This window comes from Panthera pardus, unplaced genomic scaffold, assembly GCF_024362965.1.
Source record: "Panthera pardus isolate Hobbes unplaced genomic scaffold, ASM2436296v1 HiC_scaffold_22, whole genome shotgun sequence".
Classification (NCBI taxonomy): domain Eukaryota; kingdom Metazoa; phylum Chordata; class Mammalia; order Carnivora; family Felidae; genus Panthera; species Panthera pardus.
Window position 1 is genome coordinate 6,541,958 of NW_026526788.1, and position 24,707 is coordinate 6,566,664.

General features: G+C 39.6%; 1 protein-coding gene across 9 annotated transcripts in view; it reads right to left on the bottom strand.

Annotated features, from left to right (window-relative positions):
- LYST (lysosomal trafficking regulator) overlaps positions 1 to 24,707 on the bottom strand; it is a 191,116-nt gene that overhangs the window by 117,251 nt on the left and 49,158 nt on the right. For all 9 annotated transcript variants that reach the window (XM_053910211.1, XM_053910212.1, XM_019418948.2 and 6 more), the window contains 7 exons: positions 15,427 to 15,517; positions 11,613 to 13,692; positions 8,928 to 9,957; positions 6,754 to 6,915; positions 5,149 to 5,302; positions 2,262 to 2,488; positions 1,670 to 1,736 (listed from right to left, as the gene is read on the bottom strand). In XM_053910211.1, the coding sequence (XP_053766186.1) occupies positions 1,670 to 1,736; positions 2,262 to 2,488; positions 5,149 to 5,302; positions 6,754 to 6,915; positions 8,928 to 9,957; positions 11,613 to 13,692; positions 15,427 to 15,517 (3,811 nt within the window). The remainder of the gene's footprint in view (positions 1 to 1,669; positions 1,737 to 2,261; positions 2,489 to 5,148; positions 5,303 to 6,753; positions 6,916 to 8,927; positions 9,958 to 11,612; positions 13,693 to 15,426; positions 15,518 to 24,707) is intronic.

The window sequence follows — 24,707 nt, forward strand, 5'->3', positions numbered from 1 at the left end:
TCTCTCAAATAAAAATTTAAAAATTTTTTAAATTAAAAAAAATACTAAATTTCTGTGACTGTTAGACCTTTCTAGATATGACACCAAAAGCATTGTGACAAATGCAAAAATAGATAAATTGGACTTCATCAAAATAAAAAATTTGTGTTTCAAAGTATACCATCAAGAACATGAAAAGATAAAGCCAAAGACTGGGAGAAAATATGTGCAAATCATACTTCTGGTAAGGGGTTTTTACCTAGAATACATGAAATCTCTTACAATTCAATGATTAAAACCACAAATTATCCAAAATAAAAATGGGTAAAGGACTGAATAGAAATCTCTCCAAAGCTATCCAAGGAAGAAACACAGATGGCCAATAAACACAAGAAAATAGGACTAACAACATTAGCCATCAGAAACATGCAAATCAAAACCACAATGAGATATCATGTCACACCCACTAGGATGGATATAACCAAAAACATAGGTAATGACAAGTGTTGGCAAGGATGTGAAGAGACAAGAATCCTCCTATTCTGCTGGTGGGAATGTAAAATAAGTCAGCCACTTTGGAAAACAGTCTGGCTGTTCCTCATCTAGTTATACATAGAGTTACCACTGGACCCAAAAGAAATGAAAACATATGTCCACGTGAAAACTAGTACATGAGTGTTCATGGCGTTATTCAGAATAGCAAAAAAGTGGTGATGGTTGCATAACTGTGAATATACTAAAAAACACTAAACTGCATATTTTAAATGGGTGAACTGCGTAGTATATGAATTGTATCTCAATAAAACTGTTATTAAAAGGTAATATAATAGAATTTCTCAGAGCTAAGCTAGAAATAAGTCTTCAGCTCAAAAGGATCCACAATAAAGTGTCTACCACAATAAATATAAACATATGCATACACTAAACAAGTAAACGGAAGAAGAGGAAAAACTTTTCTTTACAGTATAATCCCAATTAATAAATATAGAAGTAATAATGGGAATAGAAAATAGCTATTTGGCAAATACCACAGTAAACAGCAACTTTACAATGTAGAAACTCAACAAGACACCACTTTAACCAAGCGATCAAAGTCAACATCACAGTAATAAGATACAGATACACAAACCACAATACGACACACGCAAAAGGCACGTAACTTATGAGGCCTATTTGCCAAAAACGCGTAACTTGAATTTAATCATGAGGAAACATCTGACAAACCTGAATTAACGTTTCACGCGTGTTATACTTCTCCAACTAAAATCTAGATTTCTCCAACTAAAAGCTAGGTTTCTATCTATTATATATAATATAACCATTTTATATACTCATTATGAATTCCTCAAACGTCTGTGAGAGCACTGAGTGGAGAGTGGCACTCAGTATCTGATGAAGCAGCAACACAGTGTTTAGACTACAGTTGCCGTGATGCCACTTCTACGTACACGACCCTGAACAACTCACTCAGTCCCTTGGAATCCAGAGCTTGCTCTCTACAAAATCAAGATACTTATACCACGTCTATTCTATTGGGTGTTTCTGGGGAACAAGAGAGATGATGCATATAAAGCTACTTTTGGAACCACAGAGCACTATGCCAGCGAAAGCCATTATTACCAACTCTTCATTTCACATAACAACAAAATAATTTTAAAGCTATTGTGTAAAACTAACAGTTTCAACGCACCTTGAAAATCAGAATCAGCCTGTGTTAAAATACTCAAGAACCCTCCTAAAAGATTTTTCACAGTTCCCTGAAGATTAAAAAAACAAAACATAAGAAATTAAATTTCTTACCTCATGAAAGCATGAAGCAACTGTAATGTCATAATAAATTGATAGTTTACTGTATATAAATATATAAATACTTTAAAATAACTGGAGAGAATGCTATGTATATAATTACATACTTTTCATTATCTTTTTTTTTTTAGGTGGTGTATACATTTATTTTTTTATACTGTTTTTGTTTTCTGATTTTTCAAAAACAGTGACCATATTAAAATTCAATGTAATTTTAAAACTATCACCCATTCTCAGAAATATACTAGGACTAGTTAGCCAATGACATTAATTTTTTTATGCTCCTTTAGAGGACCATGGAGTTAAAATATTTTCAGATTTTCCACTCATAGGTAAAAACATACCTGAGGCATTATAAAAGATTAAGTAGTCATCTCAAATAATTTTCAGGCAAGTTGGGTTCAAAATAGAGAGATGAGTAACTGGGGCATGAACATGATAAATACTGATCACATTTAACTAAATGCATCTTTTACCTGTTGCATGAGGAGAAATATATTCTTTTCTTTCTGTCTGATGATTTTCAAAAAACTCTCAAATACATGGACAAGTACATCAAGTTTGGCTTTACCAGCAGAAAGCAAATTTAATTCCAGCATAAAAATCTCAGGATATATTATTTCCCCATCTGTGAGGTTTTCAAGTAAGTCCTTCGGATCGCCTGATGCGCTGAAAATTTCTACTTCAGGCTTTACGTCTACACCTGACAGGGGAAAAGAAAAGATTGTTTTTATTCCCTAAACACGGAATAAATATTTCAAATCTCATTTAACATTTAGGAGATCTTGTGGCAAAGTGCTATTTATAAGAAGATTCTCACGATGCCCTTTCCTACAAGGTGCCTTTTGATTACAGTAAGTATCCTAAATAATCAAGTCTTGTGGATATTTGAAGATGAGTGAGTGGCTTAAAAGTAGTTCTGGTCTTCAACAGAATTACAAATATCAACAGTAAATTTTATAGACATGTGATACAGATTTAACACATTCCTCTGGCACAAGTGGAAAAAACCACTATCCCAAACTTTCTGCTGCCAAAATACCTAAATCACAGGGTGGTTCATTTGCCTGCCCATATATCTGTGAAAATAATAGGCTTGGCTAGCGGTTGGGTGAATCCTATACTTTGACTTCTTCATAAGAAAGATAGACACTGTCACCAAATATTACACTTTGGAAAATTTAACTGATGTGCTCTTAAAAGTGACTGCTTGGGGTCTTTTAAAAAAAATGTTCATGTAGTCAAGAAATGTATAAATGTCTATGTGGACTGGAGTTCTTTAAATTAAGATCTAGTTGAGGGGCTCCTGGGTGGCTCAGTCGGTTGAGTATCAGACTTTGGCTCAGGTCATGATCTCCTGGTTGACAAGTTCAAGCCCTACGTCGGGTTCTGTGCTGACAGCTCGGAGCCTGGAGCCTGCTTTGGATTCTCTATCTCTCCCCCTCTCTCTGCCCCTGCCCCACTCATGCTCTGTCTCAAAAACAAATATAAACATTAAAACAAATATTTTAAAAGAGCTAGTTGACAAACCTATAAAAAGGGGGAAGTCTGTCATAAAACGTTAGTACTCTGGTAAAGCCAACCCCATTAAAGCATTATTTTTTTCTTTTTTTTTTTTAAGTTGTTTTTTTTAATGTTTATTTATTTTTGAGACAGAGAGAGACAGAGCACGAATAGGGGAGGGTCAGAGTGAGAGGGAGACACAGAATCCGAAGCAGGCTCCAGTCTCTGAGCTGTCAGCACAGAGCCTGACGCGGGGCTCGAAACCATCAGCTGTGAGATCATGACCTGAGCCGAAGTCGGATGCTTAACCGACTGAGCCACCCACGCGCCCCAAGCAATATTTTTTCAAAAGCACTGCCTCAGAAGGTGGGGGGAGGGGGAAATGGAAAAAAAATTCAAAAGGTATAAATTTGCAGTTATAAGATAAATAAGTACTAGGGATGCAATGGACAACATGATGGCTATAGTTAACACTGCTATACGATATGAACATTTTTTGTTAATGTTTATTTATTTTTGAGAGACAGGGCGTGAGTGGAGGAGAGGCAGAGCGAGAGGGAGACACAGAATCTGAAGCGGGCTCCAGGCTCCGAGCTGTCAGAACAGAACAGAGTACAACGTGGGGCTCGAACCCACAAACCATGAGATCATGACCTGAGCTGAAGTCAGACACTTAACTGACTGAGCCACCCAGGCACCCCTACATTGCTGTATGATAATAGAAGAAAGTTGTCAGCAGAACAGAACCTAAGAGTTCTCATCACAAGGAGAAATTTTTTCTTCTTTCCTTTTGATTGTACCTATATAAGATGATGGATGTTAACTGATACTATGGTGGTAATCATTTCACAATAGATGTAAATGAAACCATCATGCTGTGTAACTTAAACTTACACAGTGATGTATGTCAATTATTTCTTAATAAAACTGGAAACAAACAAGAATAGTTTAATAAATCAAGTAAGCTATATGAATATGTGTGTGTGTATACATATACACACATGTATATTCTTTCAATTAGTGGCTGTGCTTTTCTTGTTTTCACTCTCTTTATGGTACACAAATGAATGAACGAATACTTGCTATGCGTCTATCAAGCCCTTTCAGTGGGATATCAGTGACTGTTCCTTTACTTAATGGGAAGGAAAAAATAGACTATGGAGGACAAGCTGCTATAAACTTAGTGAGGACTAGCAGTACATAAGGGACTGTCATAAGACCAACTTTAGAAAGATAGAGACTTCCCAGAAATCTCTTGGCTCCAATCCATCCATTTGTGGTGTTGTTGTTCTACCCAAGTTTTAACCCCAGGGACAAAGGATCGTGTACAATGTAGCTCCATCCTAAGGACAAGCTGGGATGTGGTGAACTAAGAAAAAAGTCTATGCTGCAGCATCTTTGGATTTCACAAAAAGATGTCTGTATTCCTTACGTTATTTAATCTTCATAACAAACTGCTTGAAATGCTCTTCCTGTCAATGTGTGTCTGGATAGACTAACATCTTCAGCAAGGCCCTCTCTGACCACCCGATCACTACCATATCACCCTGTTTTATTTCTTGATACTGTTCACTTCTGACACCTATTGCTTGTTTTTTCTATTGGAATATATATGAAAGCAGGGACTTTCTCTACCCTGTATTCTCAGGCATTCAGTTAATGTTTGTAATACCAAAATGTATCTGTTTTAAGTCGCATATACAAATGCCAGAATTTACTGTTGAGATCAAATAAAACGTAGCAATGCCTCTTTTAAATTGCAAGGCAATACAAAATTCCAAGGTGGTATTATTATAACCATTTTTCTAAGTAATAATCTGACTTGCAAATCCGTCCACAAGTACTTCAGTGATATTTTACCATCATCTCGGGTTTCACTGTCCTCAGGGTTGCTTTCACTGTCTGCTTCATAACCTTCTTCTTCAGCCAAAAGTTTAAGACAACACTGAGAATCCTCAGCTTCTTCCGAAAAATCACCAGGTTGGGATGACAATCCTTCTTCAGACTGATGACTCTATAAGATTGGTGCAGTTAGAAGGCAAAAGTAGTAATATTTGCTCATTTTTAATAATAGAATATTTATTACTCAAAAGTGATTTTGAGGATAGCTTCACTGTTTTCTTTATGAAAAAAAAAACTCAGGAATCAATATTAAGCACTATAAATTATGAATTTCATGCAGCAAGATTTTCCAGAATCTCTGGACTTTATTAACACCTCCAAAATGGGGGTCTGTAACAGAGTAAGCTATGGGTCATTTCAGTTTTACTGAAAAAGAAGTCTGTGAAATTTCACACTAGTTGTACAATAGCAAATGACCAAAAACCACAATGAGGTGGAATTATACTTCTTACAACTTTATGCTAGTAAATAAATACCATTTTTCCACATTTATTCATGGAAAAAGATTTTTCCATAGGATTTTTATAAATGAAATGTTTCATAAAATAGATAACCAGAGTAGACAGGAAAATTGTTCAAAGGCATTAATTTTAAGATTTCAGAATGAGACTATCTACATGTATTCTTGATTCTCAGAAATCAAGAATCCAGCATTAACTTCCTGTGTAGTATAGTGCAACCTGAAATCTTGCTTTTCTCATAAAAATGCTACTAAGATATTCACTTTAGAAAACATCTTCACTTACAGAATCTCATAGTGCTTTATCACTGCAACATTAATAGAAGGTAGATTAAAGGAGGTATTGTAACATTTTCCAGTTAACCAACTGATCCAGGAGCATGATGAAGGCATTAGTAGCTACTTCAGTAAGTTTTTAAAGTTCTGACAAACAGCAACGTAAAATATTACGGCAGAAGATTATAAAATGTCATATACATGGCTAGACTGAGAAATTAAGAAAGCAGTTACATAAAGGACAGGTGCCAATTAATTGAAGGTAAAAGAAACAGGAAAGGAGAGGGAAGTAAACTAAATATGCATCACGGTTTCAGGAAAAATATTAAAATAGTTCTTTTAGAAAAAAAATGCCAACACGAATGACTGAAAAACTGTGCTAATTTCTTTGCAAGTACTAGTCATTTTTATGTTGAGTGATTTAAAATGAAAGTGAATAGAGAGTTCTGGAAATATTAACTGTACCAATATAGGATCAGAAAAGAGAGCTGAGTCATCACCATGCCTGAATGATCATTTAATAAACTATCGGTTATACGCGAGACTTAGCAAATCAAATAATACACTTCTGTCTCACTGAGAGCAATTTGTCAGTAAACTGCCAGATTAGATGAAAACAAGCACGTCACATTGCTCTCCTGCTTTTCATGAAACGGGGCACTGAGTGAATACTGTCCATCCCACGTGATGGAGATATGACTCACAGAAGGAGATATGACCAGATCCTGGCCCGTGTTCTAACCACATTCATCAGTGGCTGGTCCCATCCCATGCCCGTCTGCCTCTGCTAGTCATACCTAAAAAACACAACTGAATGTTATCCATACCTTCTCAGTCATAGCATCATGGTGGTCAAAATCTACTGAGTGATTCCCCAGTGCGACTCGAAGCAGGGCATCAAATAAAGGCTTTGCTAATTCTGTTTCAATCACCTTTGACTGGGAGAGATGGTCCCTCATTTCAAACAGTATGTTTTCCACAGACAAATTCTAAGGTAAAATAAAGGATACTGAGAATATTAATAACGTGCTTACAAAATTAAACAATGACTAAATATTTACTTAAGATGTACAAAGTTATTAGTACATTTATTTGCAGCAGATATGAAAGTATACTGACTATAAATATCCAGCCCTTATACAAATATCCTGTTATAATTAATAACACTTATTTATCAAATGTTTTACTCATCTTATTTCATTCTGAATTTCAATGTATCATAAATTGACTATATCACATACAAAAAAAAATAGTTGAAACTTCAGAGTTTTGATTAACCACCTCTACATTTTACAAATGCCTTATTCTTAGAGATTCCATAACAGTCAAAGAAGCACTTATATTCTAATCCCTCCCTCTCTCTCCCTTCCTTACTCCCTCCCTTCTGTCTTTGAAGGAAACTCTTGCTGCTTATCTATGTACCTATATTAGGCAATGAAGCCATAAAGATGGATACGAAACTGACGTCTCCCTTAAGGAATTGCCTCCGTCCAGCGAAAGAAACAGATACACATTGACAAGATATCATCATGACCATACTAGAGCTATAAACAAAGTTCTCTGAGAGACAAAAAGAGAGAAGCTGCCTGAGAGACCTGTCAAAAGTGTCCCAGGGGACACCCAGGGGAGGGGTTGTGTGAGATGGACCATAAAGAACAGAGGTAGACAGCACACATACAGAGGGAGAGAGTATACTAGGCAGAAAAACAGGCACAGAAGTACAGAAGTACTACTAAAGAGTGGCATCTTGAGAAGCTGTTGGCTAGCTCCATATGGCTGATGGCAGCATGGTGAAGGATGGCAGGAAATGAAGCCAGGCAAGGAAGTGGAAACAAGACACCGAAAGACTTTGTGTGCTATCCTAAGGAGTTTGCTCACAATGTGGAAGCATCGCAAGTTTTTAGACAGGAGGAAATAGGGAGACAGGGGCCGTAGTAGGGAGAGACTGTTGGCTGACAAGTTAGGGATGAGTTATGAACAGGCGATCTGCCATATTTGAAGTTTCCTTAGAAGCAGGGCCTGAAACTGAGGATTCCTTTTTTAGTCGAGAGGTGCTCCCAGGAGAAATCTGTAAGGTCATGAGGGAGGCAGGCTATGTTGCGGGGAAAATCCAGGCCAAGAGGTCATTTCAGAATAAATGCAGAGCCCCAGCCCAATTCCATCGGAAGCTCTGGAGGCTGAACTACACCACAAAGATTGTCCCCACTCTGCACAGCTACATCCATCCATCACTGGCTATGGGCACCCTTCCCAGGCATCTATAGAAGGAGCATCTCCATGAGCCAAGGGCAGTCCTTGGGAGATGAGTGCAGATGTGAGCCCTTGTAGCAGATGGCAGACGGGTGCATCAGCAGGGTAAAGGGGATCTGAGCAGGGCACCAGACAGCATGACACCGAGATTGCAAAGTTTGAACTTTGAAACACAAAGTCCACGATCACTCATGACATTTAATGCATATCTAATGCCTTTCAGGGTCGGTAACTTTGACATACGCGGATTTTGCATTCCAAACTAAACTATAAGCTTCCTGAGGGCAAGAACTGGGTCATGTACTCCTCTGTCCTCCCCAATACCTGGTACTGTGTTAACCATACAGGAGCTTCTCAAAACACAATCTTTGGAAAAACAAAATGACCTTTAAAACAAAGAAACTTAAAAACAAAGAACTTTAAAAAAAAAAGGAAAAAAAAAAAACAAAAACAGGGCACCTGGGTGGCTCAGTCGGTTAAGTGTCCGACTTTGGCTCGGGTCATGATCTCACGGTTGGTGAGTTCGGGCCCCATGTCAGGCTCTGTGCTAACAGCTTGGAGCCTGGATGAAGCCTGCTTCGGATTCTGTGTCTCCCTCTCTCTCTGTCCCTCCCCCATTCGCACTCTGTCTCTCTCGCTCAAAAATAAATAAACATTTAAAAAATCAAGAAAAAACAAAAAAAGAAAAAAAGTATTTCTATACACATACATATATATTACATAATAGCTGAACAAAGGACCAAGTTATTACCTGATTAGGTAACTCTGATTCCATCTTTTGCTGACTAGCTCTGATACTATGAAGACAAATGGCCAAAAGGGCTTCCAGAAGTCGTATGCTCTGAAGTGAGGTCTCACTTTCTTGACTCATAAATACCTTTGCTTCCTCAGGAGCAGCTTCAGTAGCTGAAACATGGCCCGTATTTTTGGAAGAGATATGCTGTGACTCTAATTTACCTAAACTGTCAGCACTCTGTTTTGGACTACCCATTCCTGATGGCATGGAGTCTCTTTTCATAGTCAAAGATGATAGATCTTCCTTCACAGTGATCTCAGATTGAGAAGTTCTATTTAAATCTTGGTTTTCATGTACATTTAGGTCTCCTTCCTTTCTTCCTTGCTCTTCTTCATGACTTCTGAACAGTTTCTGTATGATCATAAATATTAATTTATGGCACGCTTGGAAACCACCAAGCCTATAAAACTGTTTCTGGAAAACTGGACTCAACATGTAGATCCAACGACACATGGACCAAATGTCTGCCGCTTGGTGCATGTGTTTGGGAGAAGGCAAGACAAGGCTCTCAGGAGATAAACATGGCGGCATATGATGGAAAGGCTCGCTCGCTGTACTGTCATAGCCCGAAGTATCTTCGGAATCATTGGCCGACTCTCTATCAGATTCTGCTTCTTTACTTACACATAAGAATGCCACACAGAGGAACAGGTTTATCATGTTGATATGAACATCCTGATTAACAAACTTCCGTTTCCTTGGATAAGCGTCTTTGAGGCTGGCATAAAATTTGCTAAGAGTCTGAGGAGAATCTGAATAAGCTTGCTGGTTACGAAAGGAAGTACCTGCATTTAAAGATGACAATTCCTTCTGTTCGCCGTCTAGCCCATCAATACCTGGAATTGAAGAATCTTTTTGTTGATCCCCTAGGCTGATTATCAGAGTTTCAAATGCTTTTAGGGAATGACTTCGAACATCATCTAAGTAATTTAATTCAATTATTTGACTTACTCCATTACGACTTAAAAACAAATCTCTTATTACCCTGTGAGGGAAAAAAAAATACACGAGATTTTACAAACAGAAACGTCATTTATACAGAGGCAAATATACCATTTAAGTATGTCATTGTTGCACGTGGTATATACTACTCATCCAATTCATCAATTATTTTGCCAACATTCTTCATTAGATGAGGATCTCCAATTACTTTCTACTTGCTTTCACATCCTTCTTTCAACACTGCAATGACTCAAGCATCATTTAGAAAGACTGGATCACATGCATCCCAAGTTAAATGAAACAATTCAGGGAAAAATACTTTTCCCCAAATGGCAGATTCTATACAAGTTCTAAATGCCACAACCACCTCCACACTTCAGATGGACGAATGCTGCAAGCAGGCAGGCATTTGGGTGTCCATTTGTTTGTCTGCCCCATGGTCTATCAAGACGTTTTGTTTTACACCTGCCCCTCACAAAGGGAAGGAACCAAACTACCGAGCTGAAGATTTTCAGCCCTGTCTCAGGTGAGATTCTCAGGACTGGATCACTGGAATCCTAGTAATAACTAATATAAATCAGCTCAGCAAAGATCCAGGGTGTCCACAAATATACCAAAGAGTTACAAAACTTTTGAATAAAGTCAGTTCTTTTTAAACAATGTCAGAATGTCAGAAATTAAAAAAAAAAAAAGACTGTAAAGATAACGATAGGCTATATTTTATTATGTTTTTAAAATGATATATGCATTAATTTGAAAGGCCAGACTATCAGAAGCTAGCTTTAGTCATAAAATTATTATTTTTTTTTTTTAATTTTTTTTTCAACGTTTTTTATTTATTTTTGGGACAGAGAGAAACAGAGCATGAACGGGGGAGGGGCAGAGAGAGAGGGAGACACAGAATCGGAAACAGGCTCCAGGCTCCGAGCCATCAGCCCAGAGCCCGACGCGGGGCTCGAACTCACGGACCGCGAGATCGTGACCTGGCTGAAGTCGGACGCTCAACCGACTGCGCCACCCAGGCGCCCCCATAAAATTATTTTTTAAGTACTTGACAATCACAAAATCTAAAACACTCATTGGTAGAATTCTAAGTAATTTTATTTTTCTTCTTTTTGCTTTTCTGTATTTTCTATATTTTTCTGTATGCATTGTATACATAATAAAGGTGGCTATGGTATTTGAGAAATAACAATTCCCTTAAATCTACTGCCTTGACAAATAATTAGCATTTTAGGTATGTGCATATTTTACAAAGTTGTAAATAAGTGGGTGATATTTTTAATTTTGTATGTTTTATAAAACATTATAAGCTCTTTGTAAACATTCTTTTTAATGACTAATAAATATTCTATCAAGTAAATATAAATTAATTAATTTAACCTTGCCCCTGCTGTTGGATATCTATGTTGTGTCCATTTTTTTCCCCTCAGCGATATATTTAAACTTCACTTTTTTTCCCCCACTGAGAAATTAAAATCAATGGCTCTACGCTCTGCCCTATAACCACTCCAGTAAAATGAAATAAATAGATCAATCAATCAATCAAGGTAAAAAAAAAAAAAAAAAATCTGACCTGAGATGGGAACATTCATTCTTTGTTGTTAAACTAAACTTAAATCCTAGGAAAGAATAAAAGGTCAAGACATTCAAAAGCATACAAGAAAAAAATATCTGCACCCACGCGCACATACAAACCTTGACTTAAGCAGAGCAGGCAGAGTTTTTAAGTAAATCTGAAGCACTTCCGGAGGCAAACACTGGTTATGACGGCTGCACACGTGGGCCTGAGCTGAAGTAATGCTAAGGTGTTGACAGTGACGCGCTAACTCGACGCCTCTTTGGAGCACGGGATTAAATATGCAATTATACAGCTTCCACCGAACAATTACATTGCCCTTCTGGATTAAAGTGCAAATGTGATTTGCAATCTGCACACTACGGAACCTGTCTTCTTCAAAAACAAAATTCTGATAAGCCTCTAAGGCGCCCCATCTCCACAGCAGGTCTTCGGACCCACTGCTGGGCAGGATCCCTTGAGATCTGTGAGAGGGACTGGACGGGCTTGGGGAAGGTTCAGCCTCCCATGGGCTTCCCTGCAGTGCTTCCTCTAATTTGGCTAGCTGGTCAGGGTCAACGGTACAAATGTTGCAAGCTGCTTTCTTCATCTTCTGTGGGACCTCGGCTCCTCCTAACTGATCCAGAATAAGTTTGTTAAGGACATTCAGTATGTGCGGCTGGAAATTTTTCAGCGCCGGTGATTTGAACGCATGGAGCAAAGGAACGATTACGGATTTGGGGTCCATGCAGCAGCATATTCCGACGTTGTGCACACCAGACAGAACCTGGACGCAGGTGCTGCTCAGGGAAGCCTGCTGCAGCAAGCGCAGGCACTGGTGGGCGCACACCGCGATACAACAGCACCGCTCGGGATAATAAACGTCTCCGTCTGCGGTCTCCTCGAATGGGTTTTTGGAAACCTGGTTTTTAAAAGCCGACACCAGGAGACCTGAGAGATCCCTGTGGTGGTGCATGAAGTGCGAGTATTCGCACCGTCTGTGCCTTTTTCTTGTGCACATTGAGTGATGGAGTTGGTCCGATTTCACTTTCTTGACAGTGCTCATTATTTTCATCACGCTGCTTATCAGGGCCTTCAAATGCTCTGCGGCCTCCGTAGGAGCTCCCTCTCTTAAAACCAGCCATTCCATTTGAAGAACTGTGGTTTCAAATAAGTGGAATCCATGGTGCTGGATGAATTCTTGAACCAAATCCATGGCTTGACTGAAGAAGAAGGGGTTAGAAGCTGCGTTTTGAAGACAACAGATCAGGATCTGCAGAACTCCTTCCAGAAGCTCAGGTAAGAGGAGGGCCCTGTGACGGTACTTTGAAAACACAAAGCCTTCTCGAACCTCCTGTAGTGTTCTCTTTCGTCTTGGTGCAAAAGGGTCAGGCTGCTTTTCTAGGCAAGTTCTAATTTTTAAAGCTGCTCTAAGCAATTCGGTTAAGTTTTTTCTAAGATTTTCTGGCATCGCCTCTGCAGCACTAATATCCACTGACATAAGATGCAACACTGTTCGGAAAAGCATCCGTTGAACCAAAGCCACCGGTTCCTCAGTCCAGCCTGCAGAAACCATCTGACTCTCCAAATTGTCCCTTAGATTACAGCAGTCCCCAAAGCCCGCTAGGAATTCAGTCAGCGTGGGCACTACAGTGGCCGCTAGAGCAGAATTATGATTCAAGGTAATGTCAAACTTACAAACTTTCTCTAATAAAGATAACAAAACATGACATAAGTCAAATGGGGAATTGTTCATGTGACTGAGAATCGACAAGGCAGCTGGCTCACTCAAAATGTCGGTGTCTGACTCCTGTCTTGGAAGGATCTCCTTGGAATTTTCCAAAGCCATGGTGTCGGGAGGAGTCCGTTCTTTGGTTGCTAAGTGGTCAAGTTTAGCTGTAAGGTGGTCTTCTTTAGGAGACTGTGTTGCAAAATGCTGTAGCAGACGGGGCCTTCTGTGCTTATTCATTGCCACGCTCTTGTCATCTGAATTGGCTTCTGAATCTGAGGTGGAGAGCTGTGTCTTTCTTGCATCTCTTACAGAATAGCGGTGGGTGGTTTTACGCTGTCGTCTGCTTTTTCGAAAAACATTTACTTTTGCAGAAACCTGACCGGATGGGGCACTTCCTTCTAAATATAATTTTTCCTGAGTAGATCTTTGTGAACTTGAGTTCTTTTCTTTGGCCAGGATTATATCAGCTGAGAACGGCAGATTAAAATCTAATAAAATGAAGAAAGAAAATTTAGAATACCTTAATATGTTTTCAAACTCAATTTGTGTAGGTGATTATTCTCTTATCTATCTTCCACTTTAGGAGCTTTTCCTCCGTTAATTTTTACTGGGGCTGATTTCCCCTAGTGATGTGTTATGTCTCCAGATCACTTTCCCCCCATAATTATTTTTCTCATGCTCCGTCCCAGGTAGCACTGGTTCAGGGGATACAAACTGATTTGGAACACAACAAAGGAGAACAAAATTAGGGAAGAAAATCTAATTTAAAAACCATACTTTACACTCTGACATCAACAGACGAGACTCTAGATTATCTAGGATTTGGCACTACTCTTCATACTATATTACAAATCTCCTTCAACAGTCCCATTAATTAAGAAACAAAGGCATATTATATTCTCAAAAACGGTACTTAGTCTATATTATTGATATAACTTAAGAACTTTAAGATTTCCCGAAATTATTTTAAAAGCATATAATAGATTATTCACAAAGATTGAGGTTAAAAGAGTTCTTCAAAATATTACTGAATGTGCCTCACAGTGAGCTAGGAACAGGCATCCCCGTTTTGTCGTCAGTGCCTCGAACTGAGGGCCCCAGCACATGGCCCACGCACAATACCTCCCTCTGGGGGAAATGCATAAATCTTCCTTACTAATTAAAAAGTTCAGAAAATCGGTCTTTCCCTTTGCACTGCTATGTAGAAAGATCTATGTGAAAAATATAGTTGCAATTTAGAACAAATAAATAACAATCTCTCAATAAAAGATATCGGCCTTAATTAAGAGAGGAAGGGGAGAGATTAAAAGGAGTTGGACAAATTCTACCGATGCAAAAGACGCAGGCAAGGAAGACAGCTTTCCCAAAAGAATACCAGATATCTTAAGTGCCAGACAGTTTGTGAATTCTACAAAATCAGAAGTAAGAGCAGAGAGTTAGTGAATCATCCAATAAGCAGGATGGCAATCTTACAAGACCTTAATCCCCTGAAAAGAGCTTGATATCAGAAATTAAAATGCATACGTGGCATTAAAATCCAATATATAAAGATTTATCTTTATCCTGAGAGATCACTAAACATTTCACAATTCACATATCCCACGTATCACATAATGGTCAAGAGGAAAACTGTAATTCCTCTACTGAAACATTTAAACGAAGTTTCATACACTTAATATGATATATGTGTGTGTGTAAGTTTTTTCAAAATCAGAAACTAACAACAGATATTGACCTTAGTGAAAGAATTCTACCCAGCCTTGAAACAAAGTATTCCTTCCAATTAACCCTCTCAAAGAAATGTTAAAACAAAACAAAACAAAACCCTAAACTAAACAGCAAAAGTCACTGGTAGAGCACTGGTCATAGAAAGCAGTCTTTAAAATAAGCGAAGGAAATTTCATTTCTTTTTTTGAACATTTCACTATCCATTTCTCAGACAGGGTGGCATACCTACATTTACTCCTTCTGCTAAGTGATCTCCTTCCTCATATGTTTTCTAATCGTCATTAGAGTAACCCCCTAAGAAGCACCATGGTTTTTGTATGAGCAGAAATAAAAATGTGTTTGCGTAAAGAACTTCTCATGTCAAGTCTCACACTAATAGACACTGTTCTGAATTTGAACTGTATCAACTGTCAAGGCAGAAGGAGCTTTTCAACGGAACTTTTTTTCCCCAGTGGAATTTTGGTAACGCAAGTGATATGATAAAAGAAACATACCTGCTGCCTTCTCTTCTTGAACAGGTATCTTCCATACCAGTGGAAGGAGTGACAGGAGTAGAGTGAGGAGTTCTTCTCTACACGTCAATGCCTGTGTTAGAAACAAAACAATCCTTCATGTTCTGAGGTCACGAGACATGTAATTCCTAGCGCTTTGTCTTAAATTGAACCAAAAGTTCCTTTTTTTCTTAAAAGGTTGCATTTGAGAAGCTAAGAATCAAATTAACTGATCTCAAATCCAATTAAAGTTGTGATACTTTTCAATTTATAAACCTTTCCAATGACAGAAGAATGTAGGAGTATTGGACGGTATTTAGCACACTCTTGCTGATTTTTCCCCAAATAGCTGTTATTACCACCATGCACATTGCAAGAATTCCTCATCTATGAAAAAAAAATGTGCTAGGTGAAAATGAAAAGTTCAGCCCTATTAATTAGCAAACCAATAATATGAAGCTACTAAACAAAAAGTCTTCATGCGGTTAAATGTAAAACTCAGAGAACACAATTTTAAAAGGAGAAACTGACATGATTAATGAAGAACATCTATGAAGAAAGACTTATTAGTGAAGGTAATCTAATGAATATGTATCAACTGCACACTATGTCCACAGCACTGACTGTCTTACCCTTTCTGGAGGATATGGTCCAAGCCCTGGAGAAGGTCCCTTCATTTGGTCCATAAAATACATACACACAAACAGTTAAAGAACAATAGAAGGCATGTGGTATAAGTACCTGGGTGTGGTACAGATACTCGGTGTCGGAGATCAGAAAAAGGAGCGGTCATTGCCAGTCAGAAGTATGGAAGTGGGACTGGAAGCAGAGAGCCAGTCTGGACACTGACGTCATGGGCAGTAAAGGAATTGACAAATGAAGTTCAGATTCCTCACTTTAGTCAGTGGGCAGGGAGTCACAGTAATATAATCGGATTTGCTTCTTAGAAAGACCACTCTAGCCACTGTACAGAGGACAGAATTGGGGCGGGAGGGAGAGGGATTGATTGATCAGTGTTTAGAAGCAAGGAAAACAATAATCTGGATAAGAGATACTGATAAACAGAAGTGCTAACAGTAAATCTGAAAAGGAGACAGAATCGAGAAATTGCAAAGAAGAACTGAAATAACTTACAGTTGATTATCTATGAGGTGGAAGGGGGGAGAAAAGAAAAATCTGAAAGAACTTGGAGAATTCTGGTTTGGGCAACAAAGTGACTGGATAGATAGATCTGGAGCTTAAGAAAAAGACGCGAAGTACACAACTCCCAAGTCTTTTGGGAGTCCCTGCAGCAGAAGTCAAGGGCACAGGAGATTTCCTAAGGAGAGCATGAAGAATGACAAGAGTGGACGGATGGCTTTGGAACGCTCACCATTTCAAGAATGAAGAAGGTGCTGGAGAGAAAGATGTCTGGAAAGGAGACTGAGAAGTAGCGCCCCCAAAGAAATGTAGAACAAGAGAAATCAAGGGAAGAGAGCAGTTCAGGAGAGAAGAGAGGAAACCAGGTCAAGAGCTGTTGTTCTTTAGTTGTATAAAATGATGGCAGAAAAGCATTTATCAAGTAGAGGGTCACCAGGGACCTCAGCAAAGGGGGCATTAATGCAGTGATAAGGGTGCAAGTTAGATGCCACAGGCTGAGAGTTGAAAGGAATGAGAAGAGCAGAGGTGCAGCATTCAGACTGTTCCTTCTAGTGCCCTGGTTATGGAAAGGCTCAGAAATACTTCAAAGGGAAAATCCGAATTTCTTTTCAGGCTTAGAAGACCCTTCGCGACATGATTCCTACTGACTTGTCCAGTGTCAGCTCCTGCCACCACACCTGACCCAACCCCACATGTCCAGCTACGAAGGGTTTCCTGAACACTACTGGTCTGTACTCCCCAATACGCCTGCCTCACACGCATTGCTTTTTTTGCAGTTGTCCACTACCGTCCCCCCATCGGCCAAACGCTAACTCATTCTTCAGGCAGGTCTTTAGTCCCGCTGTGGAAAGCCTTCTCTAATCCCCTCCTCAGGAAAGCTACATTTCAGGTTCCTGATTTACTTCTCATACAGCAGGCAACTTGCTGAACTGTTCCTGTCTAAATGTCTCTATTATTCAATCAGGAAATATTTACTGAGCCCCTACCATGGGCCAGACGCTTTGGATGGAGTGGTGAACAAAGAAGACAATATTCACTTTCTCACAAAGCTGATGCTCGGGCAGAGGAGATGGAAAATAATGGGCACAAATAAGAAAACTCCAGACAGAACACAGTGCTATGAAGAAAATTAACAGGACAGGGATTATAGAGTGACGGGCCACTTGAGTAGATACTTAAATGAACAGAAGAAGGAATCCACGCAAAGATTTGGAGGAAAAGGGCTCTTGGAAGTATACGAAGGGTAGGGAATGAGCTCGGCTATTTCACAGCACAGCAAGCGGGCCAGTATGGCTGGAGGGCACAGGTTGGCAAGGTGGCCAGTGCCAGATCCAAGGTGGCCTGTGGGCCATGTGAAGGAGTTTGGAGTTATCTATGTGTAATATGGTCTTTAAAAAAATGTAAACCAATTTGGGGCACATCATTCCTGTAGAGTCCTCCTAATCGGAGTCTTTCTCTTTAGCAGATGAACTAGTCACATTCTAATAGAGCTTGCAGAAACCTTAGGAGTGTGTGAAGTGCCACAGCCCTTGCTCCAGGACAGGACAGGACAGGACACTGGCAAATCCTCATCGCTACGTGAACAGGCATTCCTGCCTCCCGACCTCGGTATGACACATTGTCTGGAACTTCTGTCACTCCCTCCCACTTAGCTAAGGGGTCCCTCACTACCTTCAAGGCCCAGCCCCAGCTAAACCTCTTTTGTGATGCTTTTTGTTCCGCACCAACCCAAGTTTACTGTTCCCCCTCTGGACTGCATGCCTGTATCCCCATTTCACCAAGTGGATTAGTTCTTGGAAACCATGGGCCCTTCAAAAGAATGGGGTTGCGGCAAGTGCAGGTTTTTGGTTTTTGCCATCTCTGCTGGAAGTGCATTCTGAGGAGAACACCCCTCGCCTCTCCGTGGCCCAATAGAACAGTGACTGAACAATTCTTGACTTCATTCAACCACAATAATTTCTAACACAATTCATCACTGGGGAAGCTCTTGGTAATCCTCTGGACCTCTTACTTTCCTAGGTATTGCATATTTCCAGATTTACTTATCCTTTCGAATTCCAAAGAAACCACACATCTAATTCCATCCTTTTGCAAGCCATAAAATCGTTTTCTCTTATTTTGCAGGCATCCTGGCAAACTAGGGCAAACCAAGCTCTGGTTTTCTCTCCCAAGGTCCTAATTAGTCACAGTGTCCAGAAGAATGGGGTGTTGCCTCACGTCAACCAAGTGGAGAGTTCTCAACATGGCCTATTAGGCAATTTAGGCAATACATGCTATAAACAGATCCATCGCCTGGCTATTCCTGGACTGTCCGATCTATAGAAATCACACCCCTTCTCAATTAATACTTACATTTTTTATGTTTCTCCTTCTGCAGGGAAAATGACTGCAACATGTCTTTTTAAAGTTTATACCAATAATAAACAGGAAAAGCACTCTCATGCGGGTGGTACATTTTTAGTTCAATTCAAGAAATATATTTTAAGTGCCTACCAGGTGTCAGGCTGTTCCTTTTACAATTCAAGTGTTTAGACTGGAATATTAATTGCCTACCCTAGTCGTCTAGAAGTAATGGTGGCAGGATGGGAGAGAAAGGGCAAATGAGCCAGGGGAAGGGCTGAGATGGCAAGCCAGACGGATGTCCAGCAAGTCGCAAAGGCAGGTGGGTACCAGATCATGGGGTTCGAGGACCCCAGGATGACAGGCTAAGCGTAGAGCTTGGATTGCATTCAGAACGTGACGGAAGACTACCGGAGTCATTTTAATTGGTATTAATGGTATTACTTTAAATCGGCACTTTGACATGTTAATTAAATTGAATATTCCAGACATAAGCAGAAATATATGTTAAGTCCTTTATTCCTTCTGCCAGAGTGTTATAATTATTTCTAATATATACGTGTACACATACATATATAAGAACATGACTCTATTAGTACTGTAAACAGCATCTTTTTTCTTTTATCTTCTAGCTGTAGAGCTATAGCTAAAGGAAACAGTGATCTTCCGGAGTTTTCTGTACGTATTGCTTTTAAGAATGGCATTTTTGTTACTCCATCTTTCTCACATTGAGTTGTCATTACTTTCATATTCCACTTCACCATTGCATGTTTTTTAATTTTTTTTTTTACATTTATTTATTTTTGAGAGACAGAGAGAGACAGAGCACAAGTGGGGGAGGGGCAGAGAGAGAGGGAGACACAGAATCCGAAGCAGGCTCCAGGCTCCGAGCTGTCAGCACAGAGCCCAGAGCGGGGCTCAAACCCACAAACCGAGAGATCATGACCTGAGCCGAAGTTGGACGCTTAGCCGACTGAGCCACCCAGGCGCCCCAGTATTGCATGCTTTTAAAACATGATATCAAACAGAAATAACCATAAAGAACTATTCTTCTACTGATTCTATTGTGGAGCTTCTTCCTAAAAATATTACTGGTTTTTCTACCCTTTGCATATGGCACCCTCTGAATCTATTTTTTGAGTTTTTGTTAAGAAAAATGGATTAACTTTGCCAAATGCTTTTGATGTCTCAGGAAGCTAAACACGCTGCTTTTTCTCATGGATGTCAAACATTATGGTGATAGTTTTTCTTGAATTATAATGGGTGCCACACTTTTTTTTTTAAAGGACCAGATGGTAAACATCTTAGGCTTTTTGAGTCCTAAATGGTCTCTATTACATATTCTTCTGTTTCCTTTAATAACTCTTTAAAAATTCACAACTATTCTTAGCTTGTGGGCTGTCCAAAAACAGATCACTGGTGGCAGGATTTTGGACTGCAGGCCACAGTTTGCCCAGCCAGTGCCTGGTGTCGCTCCTCTTTCCCTGACAGCAAAGAATGGTGACAAAATGGCTGTATTACTCTTTGTTAAGACTCCAGAAAGACTTTGGGTGGCACCTAGTAAATGTCATCAGCTAGACAAAAGTCCTACTCGGAATCTTGCGAGAATTATTCCATATAAGCTTTATGTGCCCAAAGTAGAGAGGTCTGTCTCAGAAACAGTTATAGATGTGGCTTTTGGGGAATGTAGTGAACACCATTAAAATTCAGAGGAGACCCGTTACATTTTTCAAGAAAGCTGTATTATTGAAAAATACCAACAGCCACTTTTCTCCATGCATGAAGCAGGGTAAGAAAGCTGCACATGATAAGCTATGTCTTACGGGAAAGAGAAGAAACCCCAGAGGAGGGAGCCAAGGGTCCTGGAGAATCATGGAGTAGGGCAGAACCATTCCCTGTCCCAAGAATAGGGGGCATTGACAACACACGCCTGACAGGAGTTCAGGGGGGCAGTGACCGCTACGTGCCTCTGGTCACTCTCCTTTTCGAACGCAAGCATCTAGTGTGGTTAACTTGTCCCTCCTCATCATTGTGGATGGCTGAGCGTGGCTCTTATGTTCACAGGTAACTAAAGTGCTGCACCTGGAAGCCTCATCTGCATCCAGAACTGACCTGTATCATGAGATCATGAACTTCAAGCCTGCTGCCATGATGGGACGAAACTTTGAGAGTCCTGCGAGAGACGGAATGTGGGAGGAATGCTAACAAATGTGGCCAGAGAAGGGGCTATGGTAGATAAAGTGTGGCCACAGACAATCTTCTGAAATGATGGAGTCTATGTTCCCATCCCTTAATTCTGGGCTGGCCCTGGGGCTTGCTTTGACCAAGAGAACGTGGCAGAAGTGATGTTATGTGACGTCCCACAGCTTCTCTTCTCACCCTCTTGGAATGCTGGCACAACCATGTTAAGAAGCTGAGTCTCTCCTACTGAAACGTGAGAAGCCGTGTGGATGAGAACTGAGGCAGCCGGGCCAGCAGCCCCATCCAAAAACCCTTAGTCTTCTGCCGACAGACCGCACATTCAGAGATGAGCCCAGACGACACCGCAAGAAGCCAAGGTGGTGGTCCCATTTGAGCCTACCTGAACTTCCAACTCACAGAAACACAAGCAAAGCATTGGTGTTTTATGCCACTAAGTCTTTGGAATGTGGTTTGTTACACAGCAATCAATTGACACAGTCATTGCTCCTATCTATTAGCCTGGGTGTAAAGGGAGATAACTCAATGGATTACCTACTCTCTGTGGCTAGCACCACCGTCTGGTGGCTAAGCTGATACTTTCACTACTCCAAGAAGCAGGCCTATCAGCACCCCACTATTCCCTCATTAATGCTGGACTAATCATATGCATGGATAAATCTTGACGTGTGTGTAAACAGAATCCGTAGACCTAGATGCAGCAAACTCAAGTTGACTTACTATTATCACCTTTACTAACTTTAAAAGTTCGCCTTATTTTCCTACTGAAATAACTCTTGCTAATAAATATTACCAAAGACTTACTTGTCAAACTTGAAGAATAATTTTCATTGCCTATTTTCTTGTTGAAAAACCTCCCCAGTATTTTCAGAATAAACTAAAGTCTCCTTGATGTGGTAGACAAGGCTTGCCATCACGTGGCCCCTGCCTTCCAGTGTCTTCAGTAGCCAACACCACACACACAGCCTTTGTTCTAACTCCTCTAAACGACTGCTAGGTCACTGAATATGTTCTTTCTCCTCTAGCCACCAGGGTCTACATGTGCAGTTTCTCTGGCCTCATGCTTCCTCCCTCTTTAAATGGCCAATCCCTACTTTGAGGTACCAATTTCTAAGAAGCATTTCCTCGCGACCCACTCCTCTGCACTCCCCAAATATTTCCACACTGTTTTGTCATCACTGCTTTTTTTTCAACTTGTCCATCTCTTCAAAGGCTGAGAGGTCCTGGTGGGGCACCTGGGTGGCTCAGTCAGTTGGATGTCTGACTTCAGGTCAGGTCAGGTCATGATCTCGCAGTGAGTTTGAGCCCCGCGTTGGGCTCTGTGCTGATGGCTCGGAGCCTGGAGCCTGCTTTGGATTCTGTGTCTCCTTCTCTCTCTGCCCCTCCCCCGCTTGTGCTCTGTGTCTCTCTATCAAAAATAAATAAATGTAAAAAAAAGTAAAAACTAAAATAAAACAGCCTCTTCAGTTAAAAAAAAAAAAAAAGCTAAGAGGTGCTGGTACAGACCGTCTCTCTTCTTTTATCTCTACATCTAGCAGAGGTGCTGGCATTTACTTGGTACTTAATGGTCTGCTGAATAAACCAGTGAACAAATTATGTAGCCATATTTCTAAAGGTCTGATGTGTCTTTATAATACTTATTTTATATATTCCAATGATAAACCATGTATGTTAGTACTATGTATTAAAGTGATAATACTACAAAAAAATTAGGAAGAAAAAAGTACTCTCTTACAAAGAAAACAGCTGAAGATTAAAGAAACCTATTATAATTCTTTTTGGGTTTATTTTTTTTAATATTTTTAAAAATATGTACTCAAATATGTGCTGTCTGCACAGAGCCCGACACGGGCCTCGAACTCACGAACTGTGAGATCATGACCTCAGTCACTTAACCAACTAAACCACCGAGGCACCCCTTTTATAGGTTTATTTATTTTGAGAAAGAGAGTACACGCGTGCAAGTGAAGAGAGGCAGAAAGAGAGGGAGAGAAAGAAAGAGAAGGAGATAGAGAGAATCCCAAGAAGGCTCTGCTCTATCAGTGCAGAGCCCCACATGAGGCTCGATCTCATGAACTGTGAGCTCATGACCTGAGCCCAAACCAAAAGTCAGATGCTTAACCGACTGAGCCACCCAGGCACTCCAAACCTATTGTAATTTTTAAATAGTGCTTTATTCATAAATGTATAACCTCCTCCAATAAAACTTCATATTTTACTCAGCAAAATAAGTAAAAACTTTATAGAACATTCATAAAGTATGAACATATATGGAAATTATATATTTATATATTGGAGTTTTAAAAAGTAGTATTTATACACTTGTGTTGGTAACAAGTCATTGTAATTTTCTATTCATTACATCAGAATTAAGCTACTTATATTTATAACCAGGGTATAGAAGAAATCAGAAACCATTATTATCAATGTTATATGAAAACACGTAGCAATTTTGTTGGAAGGGATCTTTTAAGTCACCCAACTTGAAGTATTTATGTTACTGATAAGGGTATGGAGATCTGAAGAGGCCACCCATCTCATTAACACTGGTGCCAAGGTTAAAAATCTATGATAACCCTTCCTTTTTGGGCTGGACAAATTTTCTTTCAAAAAACTTATAAATATCTGCATATCAACTTCAACTATGCCATCTTTAACCATTGAAAAGAATATATTTTTGCTACGTACGCAGACTGTGTTTTCCCCCAAAGAATAAACAGATTAACGTGTCTGTGTATAACAGATCACCACCAAATGGGGTTTATCCCAGGAATGCAAATGATGGTTTCAACATTTAGAAACCATCAGTGTAATTCACCCACATTAACGGAATTAAAAGAAAATAATATGATGGTCTCAACAGATTCAGAAAAGGCATTGACAAAACCCAATATCCATTCAGGATAAAGCTCTAACAGACTGGGAACAGACGGGAACTCCCTCTTTCTGATAAAAGGCATCTAAGAAAAACCTAGAGCTAATATCACGTTTGGTGGAAATACTGAATGTTTTCTCTCTAAGGTCAGACATAAGGCAGGATGTCCACTCTCATCACTGCCACCTACCTTTGTACTAGAAGCCAGTGCAAGAGACAAGAAAATGAAATAAAAGGTATACAAACTGGAAAATAAGTGAAATTACTATCATTTACAGATGATATGATTGTGCACGTAGAAAACCCTAGGGACTCTACAGAAAACTTTCAAAATAAACATAAATAAGTGAATTTAGCAAAGGCACAGGGCACAAGGTCAATGTACAAAAATCAATTACATTTCTATGAGCAACAAATGACAGAAAATAAAAAAAATTAAATGCAAACTACAATAACATCAAAAAATAATATGCAGAAAAATTTACCAAAAAAATATGCAAGACTTCCATACCAAAAACCAAAAAATATTGCAGGGCAATTAGAAAGACTCAAATAAACAGATATTTACACCATGCTGATAGACTGAGAAACTCAACATCGTCGATTCTCTCCAAACTGGTTTCTCAATTCAATGCAATCACAGCTGAAATCCTACCAAGCATTTCTGCAGAATAAGCTGCTTCTAAAATGTATATAGAAATGCAAAGGACCTAGAAGAGTCAAACGTTCT